At 34.8% G+C, this 21,113-nt stretch overlaps 1 protein-coding gene across 6 annotated transcripts in view; it reads right to left on the reverse strand.

The window, feature by feature from the left end:
• Positions 1 to 21,113, reverse strand: part of BCAS3 (BCAS3 microtubule associated cell migration factor) — a 575,284-nt gene that overhangs the window by 381,971 nt on the left and 172,200 nt on the right. For all 6 annotated transcript variants that reach the window (XM_024757571.1, XM_024757569.1, XM_024757570.1 and 3 more), the window contains exon 14: positions 1,473 to 1,606. In XM_024757571.1, coding sequence (XP_024613339.1) covers positions 1,473 to 1,606 — 134 coding nt within the window. The remainder of the gene's footprint in view (positions 1 to 1,472; positions 1,607 to 21,113) is intronic.

The raw sequence follows: 21,113 nt of genomic DNA on the forward strand, positions 1-21,113 counted from the left end.
ATAGATGATGTTGTATACATCCTAATTACATCATATTGGGAAGCATATGATATAGGTAGGATGGTTCCACATTGCTAACATTAAGACTCATTAGCCAAAACCACAGAGATGTTTGTTGCTTAGGTACATTGTTTCATTAGAAATAGCAACACAGTGATTCTTCTATTTCTACCTTTTTTAAAAACTGAGGTACAACTGACAGTGACATTAGTTTCAGGTGCATACCATAATGTATATATTATAAAATGACCAACAAAATAAGTCTAATTTCCAACATCTTTTATTCTGAAATGCTTCAATAAGGAAAAACCTTCCCTCATCAACTACTTGGTCATCTTATTAAATTGATACAAGAAAGGCAGGGTACTTTCTCTTTAATTATCAATTTTTAGAATAATGAGTTTGCAAACAAGCAACATATAGTAATGTCCAATACCTTGTTTTTAATTTTTAAGTATCATTATAAATCATGGGTTTATATATATTAAAGATGTTTCATTCTATTATAGAAAATTTAATGCAAAGTCATGAAAAACAACATTTTAGACTACTGGGAAAGAATGGACTAGTCAATAAATGTTGCTGGGTCAATGAGCTATCTTTCAGAATAAACTATATACAGAAGTGTACTGGTATATGCATACCCACAGGCTCTGTGAAAGAGTATTTGGGATTTAAGGCTATTAAAAAACATCTCAGTATCTACCAAGTGATACTAAGAGTATTAAATACATGTAATACACTCGGCATGGTACTTAATTCAAATGCTCATTAAATTATATATATGGATGTGTGTGTATGCATGTGTGTGTGCATGCACGCGCATGCATATGTGAGCAGTGATGTGCTGGTAAATGTTAAAAACTGGCTCCCTAAAGAAAAAATAGCCCTGATTTTTAGTGTTGCTGATTTCCATTGCATAACCACTCCTAACGTGGATGATTTCAATCTACTAATATAATGTCACTACATCCAGAATTGGGGCTAGATGTGCATAACTGATTCTCACTAGCAACTGTGAGCTGGCTCCAGCATACCACTGAATACTATGCATATAAGTTATATACATTATAAAACTCGATTATTTTCTGGTATATGTGAATATGTATGTATTTACATGTATGTGTGTGTGTATGTATGCATGTATAGAATCAAAATGCCTAGGAGAAGGTCTGGAGAGATGGCTATCATATGGATGACAGCGTTTCCTCTGAGGCTAGAAATGGTATTACGGTAGGGGGAGAAGGAAAAATGGAACTTCTGTCTTATCAACATTCATTGAATTGTTTACCTACTGCTTATATATTTACTGGATCAAAAAAGGATTAAAAACTCTTAATTATCTGACCCAGTCCAAAGAACAATATGACCTCACTAACATTAACGTTAAGCTCCAATATGATACAAATAACCAGCTGGAACAGATGTCATATTACACAAAGAAAACATCTTCTGAAAAATATACAACTTACTTTGGCTTCAGTTTCTCCCCTGTGAAGAGTATACAGATGATGGACAGCACTTTGTGATGAGGACCAAGGATGAGTCAAAATTTGGAAGACATGGAAGTCATGGCCAAGGGTATCTGTCGTGACTAGAAGCATTCCTAAAGGACACACCAAAAAAGGGTAAAAATATAAACCATTATGTATGTGGATGAAGTTTTTTCACAAAGCATTAATCATGATTTAAAATATTACCAAAGGGGAAAAAATGACCAAATATATAAGAAACTTCCCAAAATAAAAAAATTAAAACGCAGGATCTTTTTCCTACGGGAATACAAAACCTAACACCACATCAGTATACAAGCATAGTGACATACTACATATCCAGGTTTTGTGATGTTCTCATACAACTGGCAGAGAAAAGTTTAAATGCCTGAATTTACAGAGTTCACAAGCATTTTCAGATAGCAAATCTGATAACAAAGAATGCAAAAGACTTTCCTCCATGGAATTAAACCCACTTCCACTTTTTCCATTTCTCAAAACCTGAATTATAAGTTCCAATTTATCTACTACTACAACTAGTAATATCCTACTCAATTCACCAGTTTAAAACTTGTTTCTACTCTAGCATAATATTTACCTAAATCCCCAACAGTGTCTTTCACAAAGCAAATTTTGATGAGATGTCATAGCTAAGAATTCTGTGCCCAACACAAGGTCACAAAAATTTTGTTTTCCTGTCCAATTTCTCAGTTTTGTATTTAACCTTTAGGTCTATCATCCATTTTGCGTTAATTTTTGTATAAAGTGTGAGGTATAAGACAAATTAAATTTTTTTGCAAATAATGTCCAATTGTTTCAGCAGGATTACTTGAAGAGACTATTCTTTATCCATTAAATGTTTAATCTACTCTAAATCCACTGTCAACATGCCAAAGATCAACTGGCTATATTTGTGTAGTTCTTTTTCCGGAAGTTCTATTCTGTTCCATTGATTTCTATGTCTATACTTTCATTAATACCACACTTTCTTATTTTACGGTAACTTTGAGGGAAACTTTGAAATCAAGTAAAGCAAGTCCTCGTTTTCTGACCTTTTTCAAGATTGTTTTAGCTATTCCAATTCCTTTGCCTTTCCAAACACCGATTTAGCTTTTTGATATCTACAATGGTGATAATGGACATCTTAACAATATTGATTCTTCTGATCTATGAACACTTCATATTTCTTTAATTTTTAAAAAATTTATTTATTTATTTTTGGCTGTGTTGGGTCTTCATTGCTGTTCATGGGCTTTCTCTAGTTGTGGCAAGCAGGAGCCACTCTTCTTTGAGGTATGCAGGCTTCTCATTGCAGTGGCTTCTCTTGTTACAGAGCACGGGCTTTAGACATGTAAGCTTCAGTAGTTGTGGCATGTGGGTTCAGTAGTTGTGGCTCGCAGGCTCTAGAATGCAGGCTCAGTAGTTGTGGTGCACGGGCTTCTTTGCTCCATGGCATGTGGGATCTTCCCAGACCAGGACTCGAACCCATGTCCCCTGCACTGGCAGGCGGATTCTTAACCACTGCACCACCAGGGAAGCCCCAACACCTCATTTTCTTGATATGTGTGTTCTCTGACTTCTTTTTTCTTGTTCAGCACATTGATGATAAATATATTTTCTTAGAGTTACTATAAATGGTACTCTATTTCAATTATCAATTTTTCCTTGTTAGTATATAGAGATATAATTGACATTTATATATACATGTGTGCATACCTATATAGTCTGCCAATTCTAGGAGTTTTTATGTAGATTACATGGAATTTTCTTTCCAAACATATAATATGTGAATAGACATAGTTTGATTTTTTTCCTTTCCAAACCGCACGCCTTTTTTTTCTTTTCCTTGACTTACTACATTTGCTGAGGTAAACAGGAATGGTGAGAAGCAATATTCATGCCTCGTTTCATATTTTAGGAGAAAGTATTCAATCTTTAAGTACGATGCCAGCTGTAGATTTTTTGTAAATGCCCTGTATCAAGTTAAGGACATTCCTTTCTACTTGTAATTTGTTGAGAGTTTTAAATAATAAACAGATGTCAAATTTTTCTAGTGCTTTTCTGCACCTATGAGATGATTACCTCGTTTTTCTTCTTTGGTCAATTAATATGGTAAATTTTAATAATGAAAAGTTATCAAGTGTGGAACAATCTTGCATTCCTGGGATAAACTCCACTTGGTCAAAATCCTTTATTATATGCTGCTGCACTGAATTAGCTAAAATTTTGTTGATTTTCGTGACTGTGTTCCTGAGGGATATTGATTTGTAGTTTTCTTCTCTAATAATCTGTTCGTCTATTTCTGGTATCAGGGTAAAGCTGGTCTTGTTGCAGAATGTTCCTTTTATTTTCTAGAAGAAATACTTAAATAAATTTCCAGTAGAATTTGCCAGTAAAACTATTTGGGCCTTTGTGTGTGTGTGCGTGAAGATTTTTAGATATTTATAATAATTTAATTTCTCTTTAATTTAAATTTTGTTAATTTAAAATGTAACATGTAATTTTTCTTCTTGGAGTAATTACTCTCTATAACTCAAGCATACCGTCTGTAGGGTCTTTAGCACACTTTTTCATTCACGATACCGAAAATTTGTGTCCTTTCTCTTCTTTTCTTGGCAGTCTAGCTAGATCTTTTCAAAGAAACCATTTTGGTGTCATTGGTTTTCTCTTTTCCATTTCACTGATTTCTCTTATCTTCCTCCTTTTGCTATAATGACCTTCTACTACTATATCCTTCATTTTACTTGCTTGAGTTATATTTCCTCTTTCTTTTTTCAAGTTTCTTAAGGTTGAAGCTTAGATTACTGTGTCAGGAAGATATGTTTTTTAGTTTCCAAATGTTTGGGTATCTTCCAGGTATCATTCATATATTGATTTCTAGTTTAATTCCATTACGACAAGAAATTAGTTTTATGTCTCAGAATGATATATCTTGGTAACTGTTCAATGTACACTTGAACACCTGGTGTGTCTTACCAGTGTCAATTTAATTTAATTGATAGTGTTATTTGGATCTTCAACATCCTTACTTATTGATTGCCTGCTTTCGTGTTCTATTACTGTGTAGAAGTCAACATCTCCAAGCATAATCATAAATATGCATTTTTTCCCAGTTATATAAGCTCCCTAAATATCAGACCTTTTTTTTTTAATATAAATTTACTTATTTATTTACTTATGGCTGTGTTGGGTCTTTGTTGCTGAGCGCAGGCTTTCTCTAGTTGCAGTGAGCGGGGGCTACTCTTGGTTGTGGTGCACGGGCTTCTCATTGTGGTGGCTTCTCTTGTGGCGGAGCACTAGGCTCTAGGCATGCAGGCTTCAGTAGTTGTGGCACGTGGGCTCAGTAGTTGTGGCTCGTGGGCTCTAGAGCACAGGCTCAGTAGTTGTGGCACACGGGCTTAGTTGCTCCGCGGCACGTGGGATCTTCCCGGACCAGGGCTCAAACCTGTGTCCCCTGCATTGGCAGGCAGATTCTTAACCACTGTGCCACCAGGGAAGCCCCAGACCTACTTTTTTGTAAGTCCATACACACTTAGGATTATTATGAGTTCTTGGTGAATTACCTCTTTTATCATAATGTCCCATTTTAACCCTAATATTTCCCTTGTTCTGAAGTAAACTTTTTCTGATATTGATATCACCATTTGCTTTGATTGGTATATGCATGGTACACACTTTTTTATTATTTTGCTTTCACAATCAATATATTATAAAATGACTGTGTTTTGGACAATCATCAGGATCTAGTTCTGGGTTTTTTTATTCCAATCTCAGACTTTTAATTGCTGTTTGTACATCATTCACATTTAGTGTGAATTATGGTTAGGGTTGAATTTACATCTACCATTTTGTTATTTTTTTATTGTACCCTTTTTTCTGATTATACCCTTGGTTTTTTTTCCTTTTTAAAAAATTTTTGTTTTATATTGGAGTACTGTTGATTCACAATGTTGTGTTAGTTTCAGGTGTACAGCAAAGTCATTCAGTTATACCTATATATGTATCTATTCTTTTTCAAGTTATTTTCCCATTTAAGTTATTACTGAATATCGAGCAGAGTTCCCTGTGCAATATATAGGTCCTTGTTGGTTATATATTTTAAGTTGTACCCTTGTTTTTGATTTTTGTTTATTTATCTGCTCTTGCTTCCTTCCCATTTTTGGATAATTTCACTGTTTTTAATATCCAATTTTAATTTGTCTATTGGTTTTTACTAGTTGTTCCAGAGATTATAATACACATATTTAAATTTGTGTGTGTTTGTTAATATTTTGTCCAGAATTTTTATTTGTTTTCTGTGGGAAACAGAAGCAGAATCATATTTTTTAATTCCTAAAACTTTTCTTTGCTGAAAGAAAAGACTATGAAAGAATATTAAGCACCTGTGGAAAGATAAAATAGGCATTTATATGGGAAGATGAAGTATATTTGAGTTTGCTATTTATTGGCTAATATAAGGTATAGCTCTAGTCACTACATTAGATTAAAACATAGCAATATTAGATGACAGTGTCTTGGCTATTTCCAAGAGAATACATTTTAGATGATGAAAGTGTCATTTATTGAGATCTACTTCAAATCGCTAACATTTTATATAACACTGCCACCCACTCTATGCCTAGCTATCATCATGAGGTCACTGACATACTTAATATTCCTTCCATATTGTTGTTGTTATTCAAACAATACATTTCTAAGATGGGACATGTTCTTTTTTGTGGACAGTATTTGACTCCTACTTTTTGCTTAGTTATGGTAAGTTTGTATTATCACAATTCTACTGCTATGTTCCAATTCCATATTCCCACAAAATTATTTTCTGCATATGACAAACAATTCAGTGGAAACATTCTAACAGCAAATGTGATGAACTTATATTTATATATTACTCATCTACTGAACATAAACTTCACTTGGTTTCTTTTATTAGCATATCAATATTTTACTCATAATTAGCATTCAAATAGTAGTCCCTATTAAGCAAATCAAAACTATTATTGTCTTGCATATGAAAAATAATCACAGATGGAAACTTTTCAACGTGCTCCTAGTTTTTCAAACTGACATCAATATCTGTTTGGTTTCTAATATGCAAAACAAATTGAAATTTTTAGAGAATTAGTCCTTTGAAAATTTATCCTTATTATCGCCTGTGTATCCTGTCTCAAAAGTTTTCTTTTTCCACTTCTCCATGCAAATGTGGCTTCTAAAATCCAACAATGAGCTCACTTTTTTGACAAAACTTTAAAACAATTTTTTTTTAATTTTTAAAAAGTAGAGAGAAAAGGAAGAAATAGCTAGTATAGTACTATACCAATAACATGCTTTCTTTTAATTTATAATTTCCTCTTTTGCACATCTCCTGGGAGAAATGACAAGCTTCTTTTTTCTAGAAAACAAGTTAAAAAGCAGATATACATAAAAGGAAAGACTTGTACAGAGTAGACTGTGGCTTGAGAACTATTTATGCAGCATCAGAAGACTAAACCAGACTCTAGCCTGGCCATAAACTAAACCCACGCCCCAGATGAGGTGCCAAGCCACAAAAAGCATTTGCGTCATCTGGGAATACAAGGAAAAGAAGGACTTCTAATTATAGGGCCTGGAAGCGGAAGCCTAGAGTGATTAGCTGTTTAGGCGCTGCTGTATGTTTATCTGGAAGCTTCCTCTCCTTCACTCTCAGCCTTAAGTTTGATAGATGAGCGTTAGCATTAGAGGGTGGGGACTAAAGCTGCTGATGGTACATGGTGTTCTCCAAAATCTGAGGTAGCTGGAGACTGAACATTAAGGCTTTTGCGGCCTCATAAGAACATAAGTCTTTTCAACTGGGCGTCAGCTGGTTAACCCGAAAGGCAAAATTAAAGAGTAGCAAACCTTGACTGGGCATATGCTATAAAATCTTGGAAACATGAGTAGGGAAGCCTTTTTTGCTATATACTATTTATAACACCTACCTAATTGTACGGTTCTTTATCAAATACACACATATGAACTGGAAGACAAATTACGAGCTATTCACACTCTCTCCAAAAAGAAACATATGCTGGGTCATATAGAAATCTTTACAGGAATTCAGATTAATCACTCATAAATAATTGTATGTTTTAGTATTAACTCTTGTGAATTTAATACTCCCCCATCAATACTTATACAGATGGAAACTTAAAAATTATTAAAGTTTGTAATCTTTAAATGTCCTAACATCTTCATTTAAATAATTATTTTCTTCCTTTCATTTTGCATCATGAAATTGTTAAGCTTCTAAAGACATCTTTGGCCATATCCAATAGGTAAATATTCTAGTATTCATTACTTTCAACAGTTTATTCATCCAACAGACATAGAGGAAAAGTGGTAAATGTCTATGTATATCCTTATTGTTCCAAGTGGCTGGATATATTCCTTGTCACAAGCCAGAATAATTTTGAAACTGTATTAACCTTTATTAATGTGTAATTTATATAAAACACACTCATTTAAAGTGTACAGTTTAATGATTATGACAAGTATGTATACCTCTGCAGCTACTACCATAATCAAGATAGAGAACATGTGAAAAAATTCCCTTGTGTCCACTTGCAGTCCATCCCCTCCCCATTGCCTGGCCCCAGGCTACCACTGATTGGCTTTCTGTCATTATGAATTAATATTGCCTACTTGAGCATTTCATGTAATGGAATCATGTAATATTTTGCTAAACCTATTCACTACAAGTAAGAGTAGTCCGTGCACTTATTTATATTATTGAGTAGTGTTCCATTATATGGATATATGACAATTATATATCCATTAAGCAGTTGATTCTTGTTTTTGGCTGTTGTGGAGATTCAAGTACAAGTCACTCTGTGGACATATGTTTTCATTTCTATTAGGTGAATATCTAGGAGGGGAATTGCTGGGTCATATGTACACTTAACTGTATAAGAAACTGGGAAAACGTTTTTCCAAAGTGGCTGTTTATCATCTTACCTTCCCGTGAACTCCATAATTTTGCAACATTTGGTATTGCCACTCTTTTTAAATTTAATCACTTCAGTGAGCACTTGGTGGTTTCTTGTGGTTTACATATGCTATGTTCCTTGGTGATCAGTGATGTTGGGGTGCTAAGTGGCTATTTACATATTTTCTTTTGTGACATGATTGTTCAAATCTTTTGCCCATTTTAAATTGTTTGGTCTTTATTTTATATACATTTAAAGTATATTTATATTACATTATAAAATACATATAAACTTATACATATGTATATTTATCTCAAATATTTTCTCCCAGTTTATGGCACCCCACTTCATTTGCTTAACCGTATGTATCCTAAAAGGTTTAATGAAGACCAATCTGACGGTTTGTTTTTTTGGTGTCCTATCTAAGAAACCTTCCCCTATCCCTCCTGGCACAATAATATAATCCTTCTGTTTTCTTTTTGAAGGTTTATAGTTTCAGGTTTTAAATTAAGTCTATGATTGATTTTGAGTTAAATTTTTGTGTATGGTGTTAAAGAAAAGTTTATTTTTTCCCAAATGGATATGCCAGGCGCTCTAGCACCATTTGTTGAGAAAACTATGCTATCCCTAACAAATTACGTGACACTTTGGTCTAAAATCAAGTGACCATAAGTGTTTGATCAATTCCTGGATTCTATTCCATCCATCTATGACTATATTTACCCAAAACCATCTTTTCTACATTACTGTAGATTTATCAAGTAAGTGAGAAATTTAGGTAGTTTCAGTTTTTAAAATTTACTCATCTTTTTCAAGATTGATTTGACTATTTTAGATCCTCTGAATCTCCATATTATTTTAGAATAAGCTTCCATTGATTATTTTTGGTTTAAACATTCGCTTTTAATAAAGCTAACTATTAGTGAACAATATTAACACAAAACACTCACAGGATATCAAAGCACAACGGTGATAAAACATTTTTATGAAAACATGGTTTTCTACCATAATTGAATTAATGAGTTTTCTCACCATATAATTGTAACATCACAACATAGAAGGTCACTAGGATGGCAAAAATGTAAAATTTTTAGATAAAGCAGTTACCTTGGGAACATTCTTATGTACCAACACAATGCTACCATCCTCAAAGAAAAATTATATACACAGATACAGATAAACACACACGCACACACACACACACACACAGCAATACTAAATCAATGTCACAGACAATCACTGCTACAAGTTCATAATAAAATACATTGCGAATTGAGGTTAATAGGATTTTGGTAGACAGATCAGTCTGCTTAGAAGACATATTTTATGTATTAAGCCTGTAAGATATAAATTGAAAGGTAAATTTGGAAATTTAGGAATTTCCAAAGGAATGCCATTTGATATACTTCACAGATGTATGAAACAGAACTTTAAAATTTTCTGGTTGGAGTTTATGTGTGTGTGTGTGTGTGTGTGTGTGTGTGTGTGTGTGTGTGTGTGTAGATATATATATAGTTAGAAAATCACCAAGCTATACACTTAAGATTTGTACAATCTGTACCATATAACTACAGTTCAATAAAAATGAAGACGAACCAAAACAATAATAAGAGTGAGGAAACAAGATAACATTGGTGGTTTTATCTACAGTGAAAGAAGAGAGGGAAAAGATAAAGATGCTAAAGGGAGAAGTTAGAGAGTTAAAACACTAGCCCTATGGGGGAAAAAAAAAACACCAAAAAATAAAGAAAGAACATAGCAGTCATAGAGAGATGTATAAGAAATACAGATACATAGTGAGGAGTCAAGAAAGAGGTCTACAAGTCTCAGATGTTCAGCGTGGCCAAATGAGTGGTCAAAACACCATTATTCATGAATTCCACTGTGTATATGTGAAAATATAACAGATTTCATTCAGGGTTCTAACAGGGGAGATCAGAAACGATGTAACACATAATGATTAGATGGAAGATAAAATTTGGTCATCACTTAACACTTTTATTTTGGGTATATTTGCAAACGTAGCAAATATTAGAAAATAGGTCTATATCTATATAGACAAATACAATGGCTTCTTAGCCCATCAAAAAGATATGACTTAAAAAAAAAGATATGACTTGAAAAAAAGAGAGACCAATAACAAGAACAATAAAAAACCTCCCATGAAATAATGGAGGTATGGGATTGGGGGGAGTGAACTTAGTTCATTTTTAATTAAATAATAATTTTATTTTTTCTATGCTATTGGTAAGACTTTGTTAAGATTATATTTATTAATTTTGAATAGACTGCTGCTTTCACATTTTCCTTCTCTTCCTCCATTCCTGCACCCACTCCCATCCTTTCCCACAATAGGCACTCACCATACTGAATTTAATATATATCCTTTGAAATATGCTTATCCTTGAAAAATACTTAAACTGTTTTCAGAGTACTGTTCAAAATGTTGAATAAAAAAATATTTAATATATGGCAAGAATATAGACCAATCTGAAAGAGGAAACTGAAACAAGCCTGAAGCTAGGGGAGGGTCAGAGCATTCTAGAAGAGTGGAAAGGAGAAGGGACAACAATATTCAAGTACTTTACTGTTTTAAAGTTGTCCTTTAAAAAGTTTAATTCAACCTTGGCTACTTTGCCTGTATGTACTTGGTTATAGATATCCTTCTTTACCTTCTTCAAAATTTAATACTGGGTCTATATTGTTGTTGTAGCTATAGTGTTACAGGCATATATATTTACTTCGTGTTTTTACACAGTATGCCACTGTATGCATTCACATCTTTCATTAGTTCATTCAGTATTAATTGAGCATCTTTGCTGTGGCAGTGGTGGCAGTGAAGGAGCAGGGCCCCTCCTTACTAGTGGACATGTAGGATTCCAAAGCTGGATTAGCACTTTCGTGGGCTCTGGACAATTTTGCCTTCGTGGACCCCCCCCAACCCCTCCAGGAAAAAAATATTTTATGACTACTGTTGTTGGTTTTAAACATGTATTAAGGCATTCTATCAACCTAAAAGTTTATATATATATATATACATTTTTTTTGCATTTAAAAGGAGTGAAACATTTTGGTGGGACCCTAAAATTATTGTGGGCCCTAGGCATGGTGCCTACTGTACTTTATGGCACATCAAACGTGAAAAGTTTGACTCTCATACAAGCCTAGCACCACAATGAACAGAGCGAAGACAACAAATTCTCCAAGGAGCAACCCATTACATGAGTAAAAGACATCACTTCACAAGATGAAAAAACAGGAGAGTAACTACAGACCTCTAATGGAAACATCCCCTTGTTGGTGGGGGGGAGGGGTTGGCAATAAACTCTTCAAGCTGCTTTTGCATTGTTAATGATATAGAATGACTGACTAACAGTAATAAACCAAAGCTGTCACATGAGAGGAAAAATCTAAAGCCACATAATTCTATAAATCTACAAGGCATAGACGTTAACAAAAAATCAAGACAAGGTATTTTTCTGACAACTTGCTATGATCAATGGGGAAAACTGTGCAAAAAAGAAAAATCCAACTTTTTAAATGATTAACCCAAGACCACCATCACCTTTTGATATATAGCATTTAAGTAACCAGAAAAATTTCAAGTCTGTTAAAGATGCAGTCAAGCATCCAAAGGGGTACATGTTTAATCTACTTTACTAGAGACCCAATGTTCATTTTCCTCTTATTAATGGATGGAAAAGCAATTTCCCTGCCAAGGAAGGGTAATTATTTTAAATGTAGATGTGGGGGCTTCCCTGGTGGCACAGTGGTTGAGAGTCTGCCTGCCGATGCAGGGGACACGGATTTGTGCCCCAGTCTGGGAAGATCCCACATGCCGCGGAGCGGCTGGGCCTGTGAGCCATGGCCGCTGAGCCTGCGCGTCCGGAGCCTGTGCTGCGCAACGGGAGAGGCCGCAACAGTGAGAGGCCCACGTACCACAAAAAATAAATAAATAAAATAAAATAAAATAAAAATAAAATAAAATGTAGATGTGTTGCCCTTCACAGCTCTAGGCTACTCAGTTGGCAGAAGTAACGCCTCTGGAAGGCAGATCAATTATTTGCCGAATTAAAGACAACAGGTCTGTTTGAGAAACGTCAGGCTGATTGCAAGGAGTTGACAATTTCTTCCTTACATCTCTAATTTCCAATTTAATTAATAAAGAAATACATATCTTCTTTGGTGTCAAATGCCATACAATTAATAATATGCCAATCTAGCGTACCAAGTCACACAAATATGATGTAGTTTCCGCAAGATATTTTAAATTTAATTTCAATATTAATTACATGTGATATGCATCTGCATTTAATATAACTGGCATCATGGAATAATCCCACAATTGAGGGAGGGAGACAATTCTTGATCAAATCACAAATTGGAAGTAAGTTGGTTTTATTCAACAAATGACTAATTACATTAAATTAATGCCTTATCTCTGCCCTGCCAGAGTTTTCCCATAATTACTATGACAGAAAAAGACAATTAACTAATGTAATTATTCAATGTGTACTTACTCACTATCAACTATGTGAAAATTACCAGGCTAATAATACCTGGGGACAAAATAAAAGTTTACCTCTAACAGAAAACATGTTGAAAGGATACTCTTGATGGATATAAATAAAAACTAGGATGAGGGAGGTTAATAATAATGAAAACAACAACAACTGAGACTTCAATAAATGTCTCAGTATATTTTAAGTATTGTTTAAGATGCCAGTATAGCCTTCATTCTACTGATGAGGAAACGGAAGTACTGTGAGTGATCCAAGCAGATTAAGTAGCTTGCCTTATTAAGTAGCAGGATGAAGGGGTGACATGATATTTTACATAGGGTCAGGTAAGTCTTCCCAAAGTGATACTTAAGATGGGGTTCAACAGATAAATAAGAGCCAGGGAAAAGAAGCTTCCAGGCAGAGGTAAAATGATGTAACATGTTTAAGGAGCTGAAAAATAACTAGAATGGCCAAATATGGGAAGAAAAATGTTGATCAGGTTGAAGCAGTAAACTTGTACCAGGCTGTAATACTTTTCGACAATACACTCAATAATAAGGAAGTTGCTGAAAGACGGAAGTATAATTAACATTTAACATTTCTTATAAAATATGTGAATATCTTAAAATGGAAGTAAACATGGAGTATGATACAACAATCACAGTTGAACAGAATAACCTAGAATTGGGCTGTGATCAAACAAGACTTTCTAAAAACAAGAATAACTGAACGATTCTCATACATACTGTTACAGACTAAATGTCTGTACAGCCCCCAAATTCCTATATTGAAATGCTAAAAGCCCAGTGTGGCTATATGTGGAATCGGGGGTGTGGGGGGGTGGTCTCTGTGGAAGTAACTAAGTTTAAATGAGGTCATAAGGGTGAGGCCCTGATCTGATAGTATTAGTATCCTGGTAAGAAGAGACACCACAGAGATCTCTCTCTCTCTCTCTCTCTCTCTCTCTCTCTCTCTCTCTCTCTTTTTCTGTCTGTCTGTCTCTCTCCCTGCTCCCTTGTACCAAGGAAAGGCCACGTGACGACACATCGAGAAGGTGGCTATTTCTTAGCCAGGAAGAAACACCTCAGTAGAAACCATCAGCTGGAAACTTGATCTTGGACTTCCTGCCTCAATCACTGTGGGAAAAGAAATTTCTGTTGTTTAAGCCACCGAGCCTATGGTATTGCATTCTGGCAGCCTGAGATGACTAACACATGTACACAGGTTATTGTCTAAACCTAGTATCATGGAGAATATTTTACATGTCAAATGACCAATGAGCAGGATTTTGGGATGGATTTATAAAATCAAAAGAGGCTATTGTTCTTGCTCTATAACAAACCGATGAAGAACATAATAAAGTTGTAAAAAATACTATTTGAAAGTTCAATAAGTAAAACTATCTGCCCTCACCTTGAGCAGAACAGCAGGAGGAAGAGGGGTCCAAGATAGGTGAGGATAAGGAGAACTCAGCAACCTTTTGAAAAATTTTCAAGGGCTCAATTTGAGCTGGCGCGACAGGTTAGAATACCACCCCCACAAAAGTACAACTCTGTACCCAACTAATCAAGAGGATTAAGATTAATAATGTCAAAAGCTGTGAATAAAGAAAGAGAGCCGACAGTTGCTGAAAGAAAAAATAACCACTGAACTAAACTATCATATCTAGTTGACATATTCTCAAAATTATGAGCAAAATACAGATACTTTCAATCAAAAAAATGCTTTAAAAAAGTAATCTTTATCAGAGAAAGCAGAAATAGCCAACAGAAGTATGTTATTAAGGAAAGTACAAAAGCAATTCAATGGGCTTCCCTGGTGGCGCAGTGGTTGAGAGTCCGCCTGCCAATGTGGGGGACAGAAAAAAGCAATTCAATGGAGGAAGGATAGTATCTTGAAAAAATTATGAAGTAGCAAAGAATAGGGGAAAATCATGACCTAAACCTGGTCATAAACCTAAAATAACACAAAGGGGATCATAAATTTAAATATAAATACAGAGACTTCCCTGGTGGTCCAGTGGTTAAGAATCCGCCTTCCAATGCAGGAGACACGGGTTCGATCCCTGGTCAGGGAACTAAGATCCCACATGCCACAGGGCAACTAAGCCCATGTGCCACAACTACTGAGCCCATGCGCCACAACTAGAGAGGCTGCATGCCCCAACTACTGAGCACGCACACTCTGGAGCCCACACACCACAATCAGAGAGAGCCGTCACCACAACAAAGCCCTCATCCCACATGCTGCAACAAAGATCTTGAGTGCTGCAACTAAGACCCGACACAGCCAGGTAAATAAAATTAAAAATAAAAAAAAAAGAATGGGCTTCCCTGGTGGCGCAGTGGTTGAGTCCGCCTGCCGATGCAGGGGACATGGGTTTGTGCGCCGGTCCGGGAAGATCCCACATGCCGCGGAGCGGCTGGGCCCGTGAGCCATGGCCGCTGAGCCTGCGCGTCCGGAGCCTGTGCTCCGCAACGGGAGAGGCCACAGCAGTGAGAGGCCCGCGTACCGAAAAAATAAATAAATAAATAAAAGTTCACAAATGTATAGCACAATCCCAAATTTACGAATAAAAAATTATTTTAAAAATTGGGCTTCCCTGATGGTGCAATGGTTAAGAATCCGCCTGCCAATGCAAAGGACACGGGTTCAAGCCCTGGTCCGGGAAGATCCCACATGCCGCAGAGCAACTAAGCCCATGCACCACAACTACTGAGCCTACGCTCTAGAGCCCGCAAGACACAACTACTGAGCCCGTGTGCCACAACTACTGAAGCCCACGTGCCCTAGAGCCCATGCTCCACAACAAGAGAAGCCACCGCAATGAGAGGCCCACACACCACATTGAAGAGTAGCCCCCACTCACCACAACTAGAGAAAGCCCGTGCTCAGCAATGAAGACCCAACACAGTCATAAATAAATAAATAAATAGATAAACAAATAGGAAAAAATGAATTTCACAAAAAGTAAAGAATTTTGCTCTGCAAAGGACCCTACTAAAAATACAAAAGGAAAAACTTGATTACTGGGAAAAAAGATTTCCACATCACATATCTTACAGAGGGCCTATATCTAGTGTATATATATATATATATACAAAATAGAAAATGATGAGACTACCAAATGCTAGCAAGGATACAGAGAAACCATGTCTAGAGGATTAAAGGGAAGTATGAGAATGTCTCACCAAGTAGGGAAAATCAATAAAGAGATAACATTATAAAAAGAAACAAATAGAAATCTGGAGTAGAAAAGTATTTACAATAACTGAAATGAAAAATTCAATAGAGGGGCTGGCTCAAAAAGCAGATTTAAACAGCAGAAGAAATCAATTGAGAGTATCCAGCTTGATAAAAAAAGAACGAGGAAAAATGAAGAGCCTCTGAGATCTGTGGGATACTATCGAGGAGGTGAATCTACAGGAGTCCAAGAAGGAAAGAAGAGGGGAAAAGAAGCAGAAATAATGACTGAGAAGTCTCAAATTTCATGAAAAACATTAAGGACAGTGAAACTACTTTGTATGATACTATAATGGTGAGTACATGTTCATATTAATTTGTTAAAACCCATAGAAATTACACCACCAAGAGTGAACCCTAATGTAAACTGTGGACTTTGGATGATAATAATGTGTCAACATGGGTTCGTCAACTGTAAGAAAATGATCAATGTGGTGTGGAATGCTGTTAGCGTGGGAGGCTCTTGGTGTGGGCCTGAGGGGTGGGGGGGATGGGAGAAAGGTGGAATACGAGAGCTCTCTGCACTTTCCATTCACTTTTGCTGTGGACCTAAAACTGCTCTAAAAAATAGTTTATTAATTTTAAAAGAAGTTCCCTAGAAAAGGTTGAAAATACAATAGAAAATATACTCATCGTGTATCTAAATAATTGAAAGCAACAAACTTACACCACCCATATTGAATCTGCCTAGATCTAAGCATGATGTCTCCCCGGTTCTTCTAACCAAATCATAAATGTTGCCATTAAAATATTTATTTTAATTCAGGACTCACTCATAGCTAATAAACAAGAATGGGAAGGAGAAATTGAAAAACAAACTGAATGCAGCTGCTGAACTGAAAGTTTCACAGCTCTATTTAATGGTACCCCTTAATTTCTTTTCTGAATAGGTCCCATACAAGGCTGAACTGCATGCCACCCAGTCAAACAACCTACATTTTCTCCTTAATTCACTTTGCAGTGTTATTCCATCATGTACATTGTTTTTAAAATTTCTCAGGAGATGGACAGCATTCCTGGTTTGTTCCTGAATTTTGATATACAGGACATGGTAATAATTCTGGCAGTTAAAAATAGGCCTCTCTAAATAAAAGTATAACAGTGACACATATATACAGGGAAACCAGTTAGAGAAAATCAGGTTTAAAAACAAAAAACAGGCAATCAACTTTTCTTATATGTTTTGTTAAACTTATTTTTTTAAGTGAACTTCCCTATGCCCATTAAGAGTACTTCAACAAGCACTATTGTTATTATTGGCCACATTACTTACCAGATGAAAATGCCTTTAACCAAATAGAGAATTATTAGGGGGTTAGTTAAAACTTGAATATAAATAAATTTTGAAATATATATTGGATACATGTAAGGAAAAACTGGGGTATTACTAGAGGATTTACAAAGTTAATTTTGAAAAGGTACTATTTAAACAACAACAAAACAAGTGTTATGGCAAGGGCCTTTTAAATGGTGCCTTTGTACAAAACAGCAATTAATGAAAGTTCAGAAGCTAACAGAAATAACTTAGCCAGAGAACAGAAAAGTGCCTCATCTTATAAGTAAATTCATAGAGAACTTAAATTTTGATAGAAAATACATTTGATCTCCCCAAAATATTTTTAAGTATTACATAAAAAATTACAAGGAAAAAAAATAACTACTACGGTATTCATGCATTTACAAATGGCAAAGAAGCCTCTTGCCTCAAATATTTCACATGTCTGTGTGTATGTCTGAATCCGAGAATGTTAGGATAAAACGAGAAACATGATACAGAAACTAGAAAAACAAAATAAAATGTCACCTAGTGACAGGAGCTGGATAATAGTTAGCAGCCATAGCTGAGCGCAATACCTTTCTCTAAGATGTTGTGCAGCTACTGAATAGCTAAAATAAAATCAAGGTTTTCAAATCATTGAGAATTGAATATTTTATGTACATACTTGTTCATACTCAAACAATAAAAGTCATATTCTGAATGGCAAAAATACTCAGAGATGAACAGTAAATAACTAAGATGAATTGTAAGCAACTGTACTAAATCTGTGTCTACCAGCTTCTATAAAAGATTTTGCAAACCAATTTCGTGAGTGCTTGCTGAATTATGAACCCTCCATTTAATTCAAATTTTTACAGAGATACAAAGCATTTTATAAAATTTTGCAGAAATGTTGACACATTGAAAAATAAATCTGCCACATAACAAACTGATGAGTCCACTGTATAGCCTCTGCTTCAAAATCTATGTCAAATGTGCCATATTTTTTTTGCCTCATTCATTCAACTAATATTAATTTATATACCAGGCACTGAATCATTATTTCCTAATCATCTTTTGGTTCCAATTTAGAACTGGCTTCCTTTTTAAGAACTTTCTCCAAAAGCAGAAGACCAAGTTAACATTCACCTCCTAGCACTCTGTCCTTACTCCCCAAAGGATTTATCTTCCTTTTTTTAAAAAAGTCCCTATGCCACCAGCAGACTCCATGGGTACGGACTGAACCAGGCACTGTGAATGAAGTCTAGCTTCCAATGTGTTTAGTTTAAACAGGTGAAATCACACCAAGCATGAATGGGCTCATAAACATTTTAGTGCCATGAACCTTTTCGGCAACATGGTGAAGACTAGGAACCTCTTTCTCAGAATAATATTTTTTTAAAGACAAAGTAAAATACTTAGGGTTATAAAAATTGACATGTGGTAGAATATGTTTTTATTAATATATTAAAATATAGGCTCTACCATGATTTTGAACCATAAGCATTATTTAGAGAATTATATAAATAACATCAAAATGATATGAAAATATCCATTATTTCTATTACTCACAAACTCACCAGCAAGCTAGTATTTCAGTGGGTTATTGTACATATTCATAAGTGAAAGAAATTTTCACTACAGGTTAAAGAAAATAAAGATGAATTTTTTTCTTTCTAGGTTCACATACTGTCTAAATATTACCCATGGACCTCTCAGACCCAGGTTAAGAAGCTCTATTTTAGATTCAAGAAGAACTGTAAGAGATCCTAAAACTCATAAAATAGTTCTCATAAAATTCTCTTCCCTCCAAGAAATTATAAGATTTGGTGTAAGACCAAATTAAGAATACAACAGTACAAGAATGCCAATTTATATGTATTGAACTGTTACATAACACACCAAAAGGAAGATCCATCAAAGAAATAATTGATAAGTTGGATTTCATTAAAATTAAATACTTTGATTTTCAGAAATTTTCAAGAGAATGAGAAGACAAATCACAGACTGGGAGAAAATATGTACAAAACACATATTTGACACAGGAGTGTTATCCAAAATATACAAAGAACTCTTAAAACTCAACAATCAAAAAATGAACAAACCAATTAAAAAGTGGATGAAAGATACAGACAGCTCAATAAATAATATATACAGATGGTAAATAATGTATGATACATCCATACAATAGAATATTATTCAGTGCTAAAAAGAAATGAGCAATCGAGGCATGAAAAGACACAGAGGAGATTTAAATATCTGCATATTAGTAAGTGAAAGAAGCCAATCTGAAATGGCTACATACTGTAATATTCCAACTATATGACATTCTGAAACTATGAAAACTGGGACACAATGATAGAAGTAACTAAAACATTCTTTAAGTTATATAAGATGTTCTGGTAACAATGGAAATTCATAGACAGGAGAAAATACAGCTTCAGACTTCTGCAGCACCCTAACTATGGCAATATGAAATATACATTAATACAAAGGAGATCTGACATAACAGATGGACTATCAAAATGAGTCATGCTGGTTACTCCAAGTAGAGTGCTATAAGTGACATAACTTCCGGACTGTTTCTTCAAACTTAACTAAATTCCCACAACATTCAGATCATTTCAATAAATCTTTGTCTTCATTAATTAAATCAATCCTAATGATCAACAATTACTACAAAATCTTCCTCTCTATTGAAAATACCTAAGATAATCAGAGGAAAATTATTCAAAATACTTTATATTATCCTCTTACCATCATTCTTTATCTGAAAAGATGAAAAGAAGGGGGAAAAGATGGGCCTTTCCATCAATTTTACCTAATATTCTGCAGAATAAGATAAAAATGGCAGTCTCTTCAGACCCACCAAGCAAGGAAAAGATTGCAAACTTACGTAGATTGTTTCAGCTCTGAAAGCATAAGAGCAATTTTATCTTCTATTCATAATCAAAGTATTTTAAAAATAAGTCCACTGAAGTGGAATTCCACCACTGGACGTATTAAACCAATTCCTAACTATGAAAATTGTTAAAGAGAAAGTATTACATTTTTGCCCTGTTTTTTGCATACAGGAGAACTATGGTTCATTTATGGTTGATGAGAGAAAAATCTTTTTTAAAATACAGCAGTTAATCAATACAGAAAATATGATAGAACTAGAAAAACCACCATTCTATAGCCTTCAATGTAACAAAACTATTTAGTAAAAAGTTGTTTCAGAAATGAGGCTAAAATAACACTCTGCACTTGCTAATCTCCACAAGACAACCTATTTGCAAAATGTAGATGTCTGATGGGTCACTAACTTATTCTTGTGATCAAACATAGTATCATAAATTGCAAGAGAGCCTGATATAATGTGTCTCCTGCTGGGATGAAATGATGTAGACAGCAATACTTAGGAAGTTTAAAAAAAAATCTTGAGGCCTGAATGTATTTAAAAGCCTTTTAGGGAATAAGGAAAACATTATTATAATGAAAAAAATATGTGACAAATGCAGAGTTTGGATAAGATAACTGCTCTGGACACTGAAATTTAGGGGGAAAAAGGTGAAAGTAATAAATTGGATTAAAAGGACCTAAAGAGACATAAAATGTAAGGAGTAAACTTTAATTAGACCTTGATTTGAAGCAGTTAGAGAAACCATTTTTGAGACAATTGGGAAATTTTAAA

Source organism: Neophocaena asiaeorientalis, unplaced genomic scaffold (genome assembly GCF_003031525.2).
Source record: "Neophocaena asiaeorientalis asiaeorientalis breed wild unplaced genomic scaffold, Neophocaena_asiaeorientalis_V1.1 scaffold327, whole genome shotgun sequence".
NCBI lineage: Eukaryota > Metazoa > Chordata > Mammalia > Artiodactyla > Phocoenidae > Neophocaena > Neophocaena asiaeorientalis.